The sequence below is a fragment of the Callorhinchus milii genome, unplaced genomic scaffold (assembly GCF_018977255.1).
Source record: "Callorhinchus milii isolate IMCB2004 unplaced genomic scaffold, IMCB_Cmil_1.0 Scaffold16, whole genome shotgun sequence".
Lineage (NCBI taxonomy): Eukaryota > Metazoa > Chordata > Chondrichthyes > Chimaeriformes > Callorhinchidae > Callorhinchus > Callorhinchus milii.
This window is the reverse complement of record NW_024704757.1, coordinates 2608363-2623849: the sequence shown is the minus strand read 5'-3', so window position 1 is coordinate 2623849 and position 15487 is coordinate 2608363. Positions and strand designations below refer to the sequence as shown.

Genomic DNA, 15487 nt, shown 5'->3' with positions numbered 1-15487 from the left:
GCATCTTTCAAGCAGGGAGATGCCTCACCGAGCTTTACAAAGGCTGAGTGGGAATTCTAGCTGGGAGGGAGAATGGAGGAGTTGTAAGAAGATGGCCAAAAACAGTTTTGCTGACTGCTTTTAACTCCCCCTAGAAGGAGCAGAGAAAGGAGAAGAAATTTCAAAAGTTCCAGATAGCAAGGCAGCTCGTCTGCTAATCCTTTCCCATTGCTGTTTATCGCCCGAGCTCGCACTGTTGGTTTGTTTTGTCACTTAGCAGTGACATAACCTTACCTTGAGGGAAAAAACTTGCCTTAAAATGGCTTTCCTGTTGGCTAACCATGATGCGTAAGCAGAAGTTGGCCTACGTAGACCATTCCTGCTTTCCCAATAAGATGATTGATTAGGTATGAACAGCTTGAAGGGGAACAACAAGCAGCTTGGAAAGGGAATAAAATGCAGTTTGGAATGGGACATTTGTGTTTTTGTTATTGTATTTGGGTGAGTACACTACAATCCAGTGTTTAGATCAAATTTCACGCAGGTATTTAGAGAGAAAGAAATGTGGAAAATTGGATGTAGATCTGGATGGAAAAAATTCACTTAATTGAATTATTTTGGAATCTTCCTTATGAAACCAAATTTTAAGAAAGATAAAGTGATAGAAATATAGAGAAAATTGTGCTTAATAAAAGATGTACTTTGTGAAATGTTTTAAAGGAAGAGTCTTGCCATGCACATCCCTTTTTAAAAGTTAAAGCAGCCCTTGTAAATCCTGAAATTTATTATCCATCAATTTTGGATTGTCACTTGAAGCTCTTCAGTGACCGCTTTAAGACGTTAGCAATGCTTTCAGCACACAGGAAGATTAAACTATATTTAGCTGACTAGTTTGTTATACTGCATGTGCAATCAGAAAGGTAGTAATCAGGGTAAGGAAACAGTGAGTGATAATTCTGTTTTCACTTTCCTCACAAGTGGTGTAAATTTGATGATGATGTCGTATCACGGTGTACAAAGGAAGAAGCAATTGAACACAACTATGGAGGTCATGATGACGACTTATCTGTGCGACATTGTACCAATGCCTACATGCTGGTATACATCAGAGAATCAAAACTGAGTAAGCAATGTCTTAATACAGAATGTACAATCGCTGGCCTTCAGTGTGGGTTTTTTTGCAGTTTCAGCTTTCGAACTCGCAATTGTTTCTGTGCAGAGACTGTTTAGTATTGTGGAAAAGCAGACTGGCCTCATGTTTATACCTTTATTTACAAACTCTGCGCTGCCTCTGTAAAGTGAATGAAAAGTAAGCTTTTAATTATGGCCTTTATCTTTAAAAATTATCATACCATCATACCTTGCACCATCATCCTTTTGCCTATAAGAATTATTGCTTTTTGGCACTGAGTCACAAGTTACTGAACCTGACCTTAGTGAGTGCAACCAAAATGCAAAATTACTGCAGACGCTGGAAATCTGAAACAAAAACAGAAGTCACTGGGACCGCTCAGCAGGTCAGGCAGCATCTATGGAGAAAGAAAAATGAGTCGACGTTTCAGGTCCACGACCTATCGTCAGAACTGGGGGGAAGTGGATCCGCAACGACCCGTTGAGTGTTCCCAGCGACTTCTGTCTTTGTCTTAGTGAGTGCAACGTGTGTGTGTGTGTGTCTCTCTCTCCCCTGCCCCCCACCGCCGCAGTTTGACCTTTGTCTGTTTAATGGCGTTTATGCAGGAGAAAAAAGTTTTTTCAACCAACTTTTTCCATTTGAAGGTGAGGTTTTGCAAGCAGTCACTGACCTTGACATTCCACAGCAACTGGTGGAGCGCCTGCAGGAAGAGAAGCGGGTAGAAGCTCAGAAGAGAAAGGAGAGACAGGAAGCTCACCTCTACATGCAAGTTCAGGTATTGATCCATACAATATGAGTACATGGATACAGTATACGAGTAATTTGAGACATGATGTATAGTGAGTGAGTTATGTTTGGAAGAACCAGGTAACTTTAAATCTGAGATTCCCAAAGCTTTCCACTCTGTTGTAGACTAATCCACACATAATTAATTGCTATCAACGTCTCCATTATTGTAGCATGCAAGATGGTAGAAGGGGAACTAGATGGTCGTTGATCTTTTTTCGTCTGGCAATTCCTACATTCCTAAGTAATTGCCTGAAGGTTGCAAGAGTTGTCGTCACTGATATGTGGACTTGTGGTTTCCTGTGGTTGGTAAAGGGACTCGCAGAGTACCTCAAAATTAATGTGTTAATTACTGCACCAAGATCCATTTTAGTTATTTAGCTTCAATTTTTTTTGTGGATACCTTAAATTACTTTGCCTACTGGCAGTATGTGATATATCCATTGTTCAAATAAAATGCACTTCTGTGTTTTTCAGTTTTGTAAATTGTATGTGATAATCAACATGCCAGTTTAACAAGGGTTGAAATGTGGCTTTCACTACTGGTGAAGATCCAGATAATACAAGTTTCTTCTGCTAATGATTGCTTACTTTCAAAGAACTGTTTTCTGCCACATTTTTCCCTGTTTGATGTAGTCTTTTTCCGACAATGTTGCCCTCTCATGAGTTGGAAATATTTTTTGAATTGATGGCAAATTTTTAGTGGGTTCAGAAAATACGGTGGTATGAATGAATGCGTTTAAATGAAAGTGTGAAAGCCTCTCTATATGGTCCTGTCTTCTCTAGATCGTAACAGAAGACCAGTTCTGTGGACATCAGGGGAATGACATGTATGATGAAGAGAAGGTGAAATATACAGTGTTTAAAGTACTGAAGAACTCAACACTTGCAGAGTTTGTTCAGAATCTCTCACAAACAATGGCAAGTTTTCTGAAAGTGTTTGATTGCTATAATGACACCCAACTCTTATCTCTGCTTCTGTCCTTGATTCCAAAATCAAGGATGTTCTGCTTGCCTGTCATACAGCATGCCCTTGAACGAGTTCTAACTTTTTTCAGTTCAATGTGAACAAGATCGAGGCTCTCCTCTTCTGTCAGCCTTTTCTCACCTTAGCGGCTGATTGCGTGGATCTGCACAGATACTCCCTCAAGAAGCCAGTGCTAAACCTCAGTGTCTGTCTGTTCAACTCTCAATATCTCTATATCTAGCTCACTCTCAGCTTTCCTTCACCTTCACGAAACTACCTGCCTCAGTAATAATATAATAATAATCAATCACTATCTCTCCTCCCAGGAGCCTTCAGCGAGCCTAGACTTGATTATTCCAACTCTCACCAGACTGTTTCTCCCTACACAAGCAGCATGTCATCCAGAATTCTACCCATACTTTCCTGCATTTGTGCCCCTTTTCACACCCCCATACGCACACAAACAGCTATCAATGCCTCAGATATTCACTTTACTGCTGTTTGTAGATATTGCTACTTGCAGGTTTGACTACAAAATACACTTTCACTACACTTTACAGTAAATCCTGCGAAGTGCTTTGAGACATCCTCCTGACATAAAAGGCGCTATATCAAGAGCAAGGATGATTAGTAAATGTAAATTGTTCTTTTAATTCTGAATTAACTTATTTATTAGTGGTAGAATTGAACTTGTTAGTCTAGTAAAACCAACAATTTAACAAGCTTTCAAAAGCCTTATAAAATTGCAACATTTTGCATAACATCAGATTCTGGACTCTGGATAAATAGTGGTTAAGAATTTTAATCCACATTTTGGTGTATTCTCGAAACAATATACTGATTTGGATGCAATGTGCAGGATAACTCTAGTGTGACCTTGTTTTTGCTGTTTGGTCTGATAAGAGGTTCTCGCCTTAATACAGGGATTCCCTCAGGAGCAGATCCGATTGTGGCCAATGCAAGCACGGAGTAATGGAACAAAGCGACCGGCAATGTTAGACTACGAAGCAGATAGTAACAAAACTGTAAGTGTGATTGTTACTGTGTAAGAGATTAATTCCCGCATAGCCAACATTTGCTTTACCTCTGTGAAAGTTTTTTTTCTGTTGGGGTTTATAGTTGGGTATCTGCTGTAGCCAAAGAAATGGTTAAAGGCCCCAATTTTTGACAAATTCGCATCTAGGTCAAAAACACACAAAAATAATCCAGATTATTACTAATATGGTAATTAGAGATTCTCTAATTTGCTTCACAAACTACATTAGAAACTGATTACTGTATTTTGTTACTGATGGTCAAATATTCTTGAGTTTCGAGCATTGTGGAGAAGTGCACCTGAGCTGCTGTGTTCGCATCACTGACGGGAAGGAATTTGGGGTGGGTAATAAATTGGTATAATTCTGAACCTTTGGACTGCACAGTGTAAATGATACTGAGCCATTTAAATCAGTGCACACACTTTTTCCTTAGGAGAATGATTCTGGATGACCATTCTTTTAAATGGTTTTACCTATGTTCTAACTGCTGATTCTGCCACATGGTGGTGCTGTGTATAAACTGCATAATGTTATTAATCTGTGCTATGTTGTGTTGTGTACTGTGTCACAGTGTAAATGATGTGATAAGCATGAAAAACTATTTGAAGGGTTTTATTGAGTTCCACAGAAAAAAAAAGTTGATTCTGCCTTTGGGCACGTGATAGAACATAAATTCAGATTACTAATATGGCACTTATCGATTGTCACGCCACTCGAGGTAAAGATGGACGTAATAAGGTTTCAACTTCTTTTCAAATTTGATGTTCAAACAGACAAAGTAAAATAAACGGTTAGAGTAGAATATTAAAATAACGCCAAAGATGTGTGTATGCCTAGGCTGTGTTGAATTTTTAATGGAACCTGCAAGACAAAGATGCTAACCAGTCTTTTGAATTTCGTTTTCTGTGCAGATGATTGAGTTGAGTGACAATGACAACCCATGGACTATATTTCTGGAAACTGTTGATCCAGAGTTAGCTGCCAGCGGAGCAACGTTGCCTAAATTTGATAAAGATCGTAAGTCTACATACATTAGGGCAGGACAATATAGATCATGGCAGGCTGTTTCAACTTGTCCAGAATAGTAGAACCAGAGGACACGGCATGCGATTGAAGGGGGTAAATTCAGAACAAATCTACGCAAACACTGTTTCAGTGTGCGAATAGTGAACCTGTGGATCAGGCTCCCTGGGGAGACGGTTGAAGCAACATTGGTGTTGATTTCTTTCAAACACAGATTAGATAGTTTTCTTCTAGGAAATACCATTATGGGATATACTACGAAGGGAGTTTGGGACATGTGTGCATGCCACCACCAGGAAGGTGGAAGGCGAACTAGATGGACCTTAGTCTTTTTTTTCTCTAGCATTTCTTATGTTCTTACATTAGCCGGCCCTGTTGTATTAAATAGTGTATGACAAAGCAGTAATATATTGTCACATACTGAACACAAAAAGGTGCATGAGTGGTGCTGAGAGCAAACCTAGGTAGTGCACGGAGATCAGGATAATGGCCAAGTGCAAAACTGAGCAACTTGAGAACTTTTGCGCAAGCTTACTGGGGTTCGTTTAATGGGTGAAAATGTTTCCTGGTTTACAGTAACGTTTTGCCCAACTAGAAACCTCAATCCTATTGCTGCTTAATTTGTGTTGACACTAACATTTACTGAAATCTGTTGAGGTGAAGGGTGGCTGCTCGTAACAAAATAAAACGTAAGCAACTTTCATTGTACAAAACTAATATGTTTGAGAGCCCACAATATATACAGTTAATTCACTTTACAATATATTCTCTGAAGTGCTTTGAGATGTATTAATTAATGATGTGATAAAGCGCACTATCAAATGGAAGGATTATTAAGTGGTTTTAGATACTAGGGTACCAAGTTTGAAAAGGGGTGAATAAGTAGTTAATAATAGTTTGCCAATAAACTAAAGCTTACTTCTTTTCTTCAGATGACGTGATGTTATTCCTGAAGATGTACGATCCCAAGACTCGCAGTTTGAATTACTGTGGACATATCTACACCCCTATATCGTGTAAAATACGTACGTTAAATCTAGTTATACACAAATCAAAAAATATAGTTTTGTGGGCAAAATCTATTCTAAATATTACAAATATAATTAATCAATATGTCTCCCACAAAATATGGTCAATTCCCTTCACAGCATGTTCTGTGAAGCGCTTTCAGGCGTCTCAATGACGTGATAAGGCGCTGTATCAAATGCAAGGATTATTATTAGTTAAAACAAAATAATGATTACTGTGAGGTTTTCATTCATTTTGTTAATATTTTGATTTATATTATGCAGGAGATTTACTGCCAATCATGTGTGAGAGAGCAGGGTTTCCGCAAGGAACTAACCTTATCCTCTATGAGGTATGTAGAGCATAAATGTTGATGTAAACTATGCACTTTTACTGTGGATATTCTTTATGAATATCTAAATGCTGCAGTTGTTCAAGACTGAATTTGCTATTGACAGCAATTTTGTTTTCCTATTGAGAGCAATCGGCCTGATTTATATTGATTGAAACCCTTTCTTCGCTTCAGGAAGTAAAACCCAATTTAACTGAAAGAATTCAGGATTATGAAGTGTCCCTTGATAAAGCACTTGATGAGCTCATGGATGGAGACATTATAGTATTTCAGAAGTAAGTAATATCTGGTGTGTTCATGTACACAAGTCTTGTGTGGTTGTTTCAACCCACTTTGATGCAAGGAAATTAGGTAGTTTCATTTTACACACCTCCACGTGAAATGGTTTGTGTAAAACATCCGATTTCATTATTTTTGATATTTTTAATATCCCTCATGTCCACGCCACAACTGGCACTGCCTTCCATCACTTCCGGAATATCGCCAGACTACGGCACTACCTCACCCCTCACACTGCTGAGACTCTGCTCCACGCCTTCATCACCTCAAGGCTGGACTATGGGAACTCTCTCCTCACCGGCCTTCCCGGCACCTCCCTCCACACTGCAGGTCATTCAGAACTCTGCAGCTCGTGTACTGTCCCGCACCAGGCTTCGCGACCACATCACTCCCACCCTCGCTCGCCTCCACTGGCTCCCCATCCCCCAGAGGATCGATTTCAAGATCCTCATCCTCACCTACAAGGCCATTCACGGCCTCGCTCCCTCCTACCTCTCTGACCTACTATCCCCCTACTTACCTGCCCGTACCCTCCGTTCCTCTGGCTCCGATCTGCTCCACATCCCCCGCCCCAACCGCCCTACCATCGATGGCCTTCAGCCCCTAGACTTTGGAACTCTATCCCCCAGTGCCTTCGCCTTGCTTCCACCCTTTCCTCCTTCAAAGCCGGTCTCAAGACCTTTCTCTTTGACCGTGCCTTCACCTCCCCTCGATTCTCTACCCCCTCCTCGCTCCTTCCCTCCCCTCACCCTGACCATTTCCCCCCTGCTCGGGTCCTGACCCAACTGTACAGCGCCTTGGGACGTCCTCCTGACGTGAAAGGCGCTCTATAAATGGAATCTTGTTTGTTATGCCGGAAATATATATTGCATATATACTATACTATATATAATAAATTATAATTATCTTTTCATAATGTCTTGACGAACTGTGCAGAGTGGAGGCCAGAGGAAGAAGTACACAAACAAAATAGTTAGGAAGCCAAATTGCTCTATCATATTTGCAGGAGGGAACTGGAGTGTTGAACTGTACCATTGATTTCATTTTTTTAAAGTGATATTTATTGAAAGAGATCCTTTAAAACTGACCGATTTGTATACTCGCTCAATGTAAATAGTGTGCTTCAAGGAAGTTGGTAATCCCTCTAAAGATGTAAATCTCCTCGTACCCGATGCATTTTATTCTCAATGCATTTTATTCATCAATGCATGGAGTTTTTCTCATGCACAGATGGAAATATTTCCATGCATTCTCTCGGATTTTGGCTGGATTTTTCTCGTGTTAATTTTTCCCTTGGAATTTTGTGCTTCTCACCAAATCATCTTTGACTTGGTCTTTTTAAGTTGTTATCCAGGTTTTCTATCCTCCTTGGCTGAAGATCATAGCTCACCCTAGAATACTCCCTAAGATATCCCTCCTGGTCCCAGGTCAAGTGGGAATTCTTGTGGGCTTGTTTGGGTGTCGAACTCTTGTCAACTTTGGGCATCACATCATTCCTTTGTCTGATTCCAGACATGCACTTTAGAGGAGGCGGCACTGGATAGTGATCAGCAAAAATGTTTTCTTCACTTTGCCCCTCTTCCAAAATATTTTCTGCTCAAGGACAATGTTATCCATTTTGAGTCGCAGAAGAAATGTATTCATAGCAGTTTTTGAGGAATTTTTATCTGAACAATTGAATTTAGAAAGAAGTCATTCAACATCTTTTAACCATGACTACTATTACTTGGGGTAAATAAAAGTAGGAGCAATAATTTGATTGGGCATTGGATTGTAACTTCTACACTTTTTGGGACAAATTTGATATATTGCAAAGTACAGTGCCACTTTTTTTCATTTTACATACATGAGATTATCTTGACTGAATTTGTACATCCACAGTGAGATAGAATTAACAGAAAAAAATCATAGTGGAGTGACTGCTTCTATCAATCTAAGTAATTATAAATAATGAAATTTGCATTGAGTTTAAAAATGAATAATTTCAATCTACTTTTGGCTGATCTTCAGGGACGACCCAGAAAACGATTCCAGTGAGTTACCAACTGCGAAAGATTATTTTCGAGATCTCTACCACCGGGTCGATGTCATCTTCTGTGATAAGACTATTCCAAATGACCCAGGATTTGTGGTCACCTTGTCAAATAGAATGAACTACTTTCAGGTGAGTGACCTTTTAAAATTCATACATGGATAAAAGTTAGAGAAAACCAAATTTTCCAAAGGTACATGAATAGTTTGAGTGTTGACCCAGTAATGGACAGTGTAAGAGGGATATCACTTGTAATACTTATCCAGAGAAGGATGACTAAGGGATTTAAACTGTTGTCTGATGTCGCATTCAAATTAAATCCATTTCAGTATTTAGTTTGAAGATGCACAGTTACAGTAATAGAACCATGGCTAGATGTGAAAGTATCCTGTGCTTGGGATTATAGATCAAAGCTTGGGTAATTACAACCGCTTAGTTCTGTATAATAAATTTTCAGATGGCCCAGCAAGATTCACATGTCAAGTTGTAGGGTAAATTTTATTTTTCTGGGGAAAGCTGCTTTTTAAATGATTTTTAAAATATATATTGTGTGTGTATGTGTGTGTATACATACATTAATACTATACAAGTTAACATGCCACTTCTGTTCACAGATGTATTTTGCACTAATTCTTACCTAGTTCCTTGGACACACATTAAACTGTGGGCTTAAAGCTGTGTTGTCATAGTTTAATTACAACATTTTCAAAAATAAAGCCTGGCATATTAAAATGCAAGGAATGGATAATCTAATAAAGTGAGCTCATGTCATTGTTTAAAGCCAGATTCTGAGCTTCCATAATGCTCATTAAGACACGGGGCAAATTGAAGTGCACCGTTTGTAGATATACTTGCATAATTGTGTAGAATGATGATCCTACTTTTGTTATATAGCGAATAAATGGATAATTTACAACTCTGCAACCAGTAATACGAGCATAGTTGGTTGAATTCTTCCCCTCTCTCTTCTCTTTCTCTCTTCCCTCCCCTCCCCATATCCGCCTCACCGATTTAAATTTACACATTTTTGGCATTGTTCGCATTTTCCAATCCTAGCCAATGTTTAGCACTATCTTGCAGACACTCCTTAAACAATCTTGGGCTGTGTGGGTGCTGGTTTAAATCTGCGTACTTCACAGCAAATACATTTTTAAATCAGAGCAAGCCAAGGCAGCTAAGACACGCAGCAACTTGCAGATTGGAGGTTGCAGTCTGCCTCCACCGCTACTTACATCTGAAACTAACAGTCTGTTGCTCAACAGGAAATAAATGAAACAGTGGTTAGTCCTGAGACTTGTCTGTTAAAAAGCATATTATACAAGTCTTGTCCTGCAGTAAATGAATGAGGCTCCAATAAAATGTCTGCCTAATCTGGACTAACTTTTTGAATTTCAGTGATCTCCTTTCGGCAGTCTGGCTGATGTAATATTTGCTCATTAATTAATCAGTCTTAATTCTTCATTATTTTAGCTCTAATAATTTGTTCTAAGTACTATGTTCAACACCTTAATAAAACCATTTGGTTATGTTTGTTGCTTATTGTGTTCTGATTTAAAAATGTACTTGCTATGAGGTACACAGATTTTAACCAGCACTCGCAGGATCCAAGATCTTTTTCCCCTATAGCTCTTGCTATGACATACATTTTTTGAAAAATATATATTTTGGTTTCCTTCATATTCTGTCAGGCACTCAACTGTGGTAATCTTATTCTCAGCTTTCATTGAAATACGTCTGCTAATGTTTGCTCTTCCAGAGATGAGCATTTCAGCACTGATCATCTAGTGACTCAAACATCACACTGGAGGCCAACAATAACTCCAAAATCCTATTCTCCACTGCCCACCACCTCCTCCATGCACCCGCTCAAGCCCCTCAATCATCACATCTAACGCTAAGTGCAAAGAGGTCATGGACTTCCTTACCTCTAAAATTGACAACATCCGCCTGGCAGCTTCATGCTTCTGCCCATTATCGCCTACCACCACCCCCATTCCATCTTCCTCACCCATCCCACCCTCAGCTCCTACCACGGCCCCCATCCTACATTCATTTGCCCTTGTCTCTCCTTCCCTCTTATCCACCATCACCAGAATGAAACCTACCACCTGCTGCCTTGACCCCCTCCCCACCCAGCTCCCCCTCCTCAGCCCACTGCTGGCAGACACTATTCATAAGAATTAGAAGCCACTCCCTTGTGTCTTTTATGTAATCCGTTAAACATGTCAAATTGATAGCTTTGATTGTAAAGAAAATATTCAGTAACATTTTGCGGTGTTGCTTTTGTTAGGTTGCCAAGACAGTTGCACAGCGGTTAAACACTGATCCAATGTTGCTCCAGTTCTTCAAGTCTCAAGGGTAAGACTAGGTTTCTTCTTAGCTGAAAAATATCTCTTGAAATAGATTTGCATCCGTGGACAAGCTTAACTTCTTGATCCTATCATGTGAGTGTTTAATGATGGGCTGTGCAGACAATAAAATCCGAGAATTTGATATATATTAGCTGCAATGGGTCTCGTATAGTCGAAGAGGTCCAGCTGGCGGGGCGATTTCATCTGCTCCCCCTCCTTTCATTTAATCTGGCCCATCCGCTCCCTCCATAACCTGAAATGTTACGTTTCTGGAAGGGAAACACCAAAATATTGTTTATGAGGCCCGCAGACATTTCTCAAATAGGTAATCCAGCCCTCAGCAGCCAGAAGGTTGCCCCTCCACCCCTCCCCCACCACTGTACTGCATTGTCAGAGGTGAGACATTAAACCGAGGTCCCGTCTGCCTATTCAGGTGGATGTTGAAGATCCCAGGGCACTATTCACAAATAGAAATTAGTTTATCCCAGTGTTCTGGTCAACAATCTCCCAAATAAAATTGGTCACTCACTCCTGGTAGTTTCAAGGACATTTACAGTACATCCTGTGAAGTGCTTTAAGGCCTCTCAAGGCGTTTACAGAATGCAAAGTTAAAACATATTTATAGATATATGTATTATATGTATAAGGAAGCCTCGCGTGGCTGAATGTGATGTCTGATTGTTATAAGAGCTGTGGAAAAACTTCTGGGTTGTTAGGTTACTACTGATATTTTTCATTTTGTGTTTTTTTTCATACAAGTTGCAGCAATGCAGAAAACACGTTTTGGGTAGAATTGCAAAGTTAAAGTAGCGTATCGTAAAGTGAATGTACATTATTGCCTGATCATTTCTCCATTCATAATTTCTTTCTTACTTTGTTTTCCCTGAAGTTTTCTATTTACATGTATTTGACCTTGCATTTGTGATCTGCATTAAGTTCTTTCGTGCAGCAGTGATTAACATTGCACACTTGCTTTTCAAAAAGAAACTGAAGAATTAAAGATGTTTGATGTTAAAGTTACAGGGATGGGCCTGGGAACCCTCTTAGACATAATTATGAAGGCACACTTAGAGACCTGTTGCAATTTTTCAAGCCAAGACAACCAAAGAAACTCTACTATCAGCAGGTCAGTCTTTGTTTGCTCAGCTTTTGTATTGTCCCTGTTTTCCCAACTGGGTGTGTTTTTTCTATAAAACTCTTTATCGGTAAATTAATGAATCACTTTATTTCTGATCCTCCCAACAACTTGCAGCGGAACAAATGTATTGCTGTTCTATTCCAATTTAGTCAGTCTTGAAACATGTTGAGTATGGCTACTGATTGATTTGTGTACCAATTATAAATCTTCAAAGCTATGAATTTTGACACAATTATACCTTGTGTAACTCTATATCAGTTTGTAGATGTCCTCGTGTTGAGAGGAGTTTGTTAGGCAATTTAAACCATGTCTAAAAAACCAATTGTCTCCATGAAATGTCTAATTTCTTCTCTCTTTCTGGTCTCTTTCCTATTGCCCCCACTGTGAAGTTGCTGTGAATTGGGTATATCACAGCAACAACAACAAAAAAATTACATTTGTATAGTGCCTTTCATATCAGGAGGACGTCCCAAGGCGCTGGACAGTCAGAGTTTTGGACCTGAGCAGAGATGCAAATGAGTTATGGAATGGGGTGGGGGGAATAGAGAGAAACTGCTTTGAAAGGAAGACTTTAAAATTGAATGAGTTGATTTTCTTTGAACCATTGATAGCCATACTTGGTGTGTTTTAAATAAACATTAGGTTAATATAAGGTATGGGTTCTGTATGCAGGAGAAGGCAAAGGTACCAAAGATGGAAATCAAATTTCAAACCTTTTAATCAACTGTGTCGCTCATAGAATATTATGGATAAATCTCATAATTTATAAGCGCTGCAGGGATCTGAAGGTTTGACTTCATACTCTTACCCATCCAGATTTGTGGTTTATGACGTGTGTAATTTTAGTGCACTATTTTCATCAGCCATAAATAATCTAGTTTTAATCTTAGGTATTTTTTGCAGATTTGACTGTCATTTTTCTCCAGTAATATTGAAAGATTATTTTTGCAGTTGAAAATGAAGATCACAGACTTTGAAAACAGACGAAGTTTCAAGTGTATATGGTTGAACAGCAGCTTTAGGGAAGAGGTAAGTTGCTCCTCTCAACACATTAAAATCTAATGATTTACAAGTTTGCATACTGAAGTCATTTAGTTGTGAAATGTTTTTGTTTTAAAGTCAGTTTCAACTTTAAAATTCAAAACAGTGGAAACAATTTTAAAATTGAGGATGCCCACAGTTAATTCATTGGCCCCCTGATTGCGTACAGTGGCATGTCACCAGTTCTCTAGCAGGAAAAGTTCCTTCAGAAACTTTGCCTCGGTATAAATGCTATCTCACTCAGGAGTGGGTTGTTTATCTGCTAAAAAGGATTACATTTCTGACAATCTAAACTACTGGAGGATCTTTTGTGTCGATCTTTTTTCCTACTCGTGCAAAAGAATTCAAGCATTTCCAGTGACTGACTTGTTTTTGTATAAGTGAATGTCTTTTGGCTGGCAGCCCATGATCCTGGATAACCCAGTCTCAAGGTCTTTCATTAGTTGCATGTGTTTATCCTAATTAATAAAGTTGCCATTGCTGCAATATTCAACGTGTAATTATGGTACTCTCTTAATTTCAGCAACTGCTCCAGAATTGAGAATATTTGTTAACAAGTCAGTTTTCACCCCAATGCTAACAATAAGGAATGCTTGTCCATAGGTAGGCAAGCGTTCAGAAACCCCAGGCGCCTCAAATCCTAAATATAGTTCATGCAATCAGATATTGTTTACCATTTCAGCTTTGAAAAGCACACCTCAGTATGTCTGGGCTAGTTTTCCCAAATCTGATTCTTAGAAAGTGACTAGTGATTGAGAACAGGGTTGGACTTTGATCTCTTCCCTGACACCCTATAGCTAAGTAATCTTTAGTACCCATAGTCTAGGATTGTATATAATGAATGCGTAGTTGTGTAGTTATTGGAGAGAAGCCAGCATATATGATAATCTTGGTGCAGCATGAGTCGACTCTTTTGTCTCAAACAGTATGCAACTAATCAGTAACCAGAAGTGCTTCATTGCTGCTGAAGACTTGTTACCTCAGGGATTAGTTAAATATTTTAGCTGAATTAATTCCACAACATTCAGCTAACTGACAAGGCCACAATTATCTTATAGGAGATAACACTATATCCAGACAAGCATGGATGTGTCCGTGATTTGCTGGAAGAATGTAAGAAGGCTGTAGAATTGTCAGAGAAAGGGTCCAGCAAACTGAGGTGAGTTGTGTGATTACTCAGCAATGCAAAGTAACATCAACACATGCCATATTGTGTTCTGACCATCAGGTCGTACTCTACGACTGTTTGTGCGACATTACTGTGGGCAATTGGCTACCGGGTTTCACCTACAAAATGCAGTCAGTCCACTTTACAATATATTCTGTGAAGCGCATTTGAGACGCTTCAAAGTCGTGATAAAGCGCTATATCAATTGTAATTGTTATTATTTTGATCGTTAAAAAAAACCTTCCCCATTAAACTGTTCAACCTTTAGCAGTTGACAAATGGTGATGGTTATAAGCAGTCAACGAGTTCCCGTGGCTGACTGCTGGGTGTTACACTTGGCATGCTTGGATCATGTGACTCCTTGTTTTTAAATTTATAATTAGCTGCTCTTGTAATTATTTGGCGTTATTCTTAAACAAATTAGGTACTGATTGGGCAAATAGTGCACCTTTTATTAAGCCAGTTACACTGCAGTTTCTGGGTTGATGAGATGCACTTTTCAATGAATGGAGAAACCTCAGTGCAGCTCCGATTTAAGTTTTGATGCTAAATCGGTGTCTGAAGTATGACTGAAGGCGGGGGTGTAAGAAACTGTCTGCATTCTACAGTAAATCAAAACGCATGACAACTCCCAAGAGTATTCTTGTCTGCTTTTATTACAGACTACTAGAAATTGTAAGCTACAAAATAATTGGAGTCCACCAAGAAGATGAGTTGTTAGAATGTTTATCTCCAGCAACTAGTCGCACGTTCAGGATAGAGGTACGTTTTGAAAATGACATCAAGCTGTTCCGTGACTTTATTAGCTTTCAAAAAAGATGTTGTCCAGTCAGTGATTTTTGAACCTATTTTTCGCTTTTCCAGGAGGTTCCATCAGATCAGATTGATTTTGACAAAGAGAATGAGCTGTTGATCCCAGTCGCACATTTCCACAAAGAGGTTTTTGGCACTTTTGGAATTCCATTCTTGCTGCGGATATCCCAGGTAGGATACCAAGCCTTATCACGTACCTCACAGGATGCCTCGCTTGATACCAGCTATTTACTATTTTTTCTTATTTATTCTTGATCAGCCGGGTGTCTGACACATGTGGAATTCCATCACCGTGCTTAAGAGTATCCAAACCAAACTGAGAATTCCATGCATCCCACATACACATGGACATCGCAGAGATAGATAGAATGGAATGTCCTA

The 15487-nt window shown here is 39.3% G+C and overlaps 1 protein-coding gene across 6 annotated transcripts in view; it reads left to right on the top strand.

Moving 5' to 3' along the window:
- The window catches only part of usp7 (ubiquitin specific peptidase 7 (herpes virus-associated)), a 32903-nt gene that overhangs the window by 12102 nt on the left and 5314 nt on the right, over positions 1–15487 (top strand). For all 6 annotated transcript variants that reach the window (XM_007904898.2, XM_042340947.1, XM_007904897.2 and 3 more), the window contains 15 exons: positions 958–1102; positions 1756–1886; positions 2684–2818; positions 3788–3889; positions 4813–4918; positions 5857–5949; positions 6217–6284; positions 6459–6559; positions 8574–8727; positions 10886–10953; positions 11964–12072; positions 13036–13113; positions 14184–14284; positions 14956–15055; positions 15158–15277. In XM_007904898.2, coding sequence (XP_007903089.1) covers positions 958–1102; positions 1756–1886; positions 2684–2818; positions 3788–3889; positions 4813–4918; positions 5857–5949; positions 6217–6284; positions 6459–6559; positions 8574–8727; positions 10886–10953; positions 11964–12072; positions 13036–13113; positions 14184–14284; positions 14956–15055; positions 15158–15277 — 1611 coding nt within the window. The remainder of the gene's footprint in view (positions 1–957; positions 1103–1755; positions 1887–2683; positions 2819–3787; positions 3890–4812; positions 4919–5856; positions 5950–6216; positions 6285–6458; positions 6560–8573; positions 8728–10885; positions 10954–11963; positions 12073–13035; positions 13114–14183; positions 14285–14955; positions 15056–15157; positions 15278–15487) is intronic.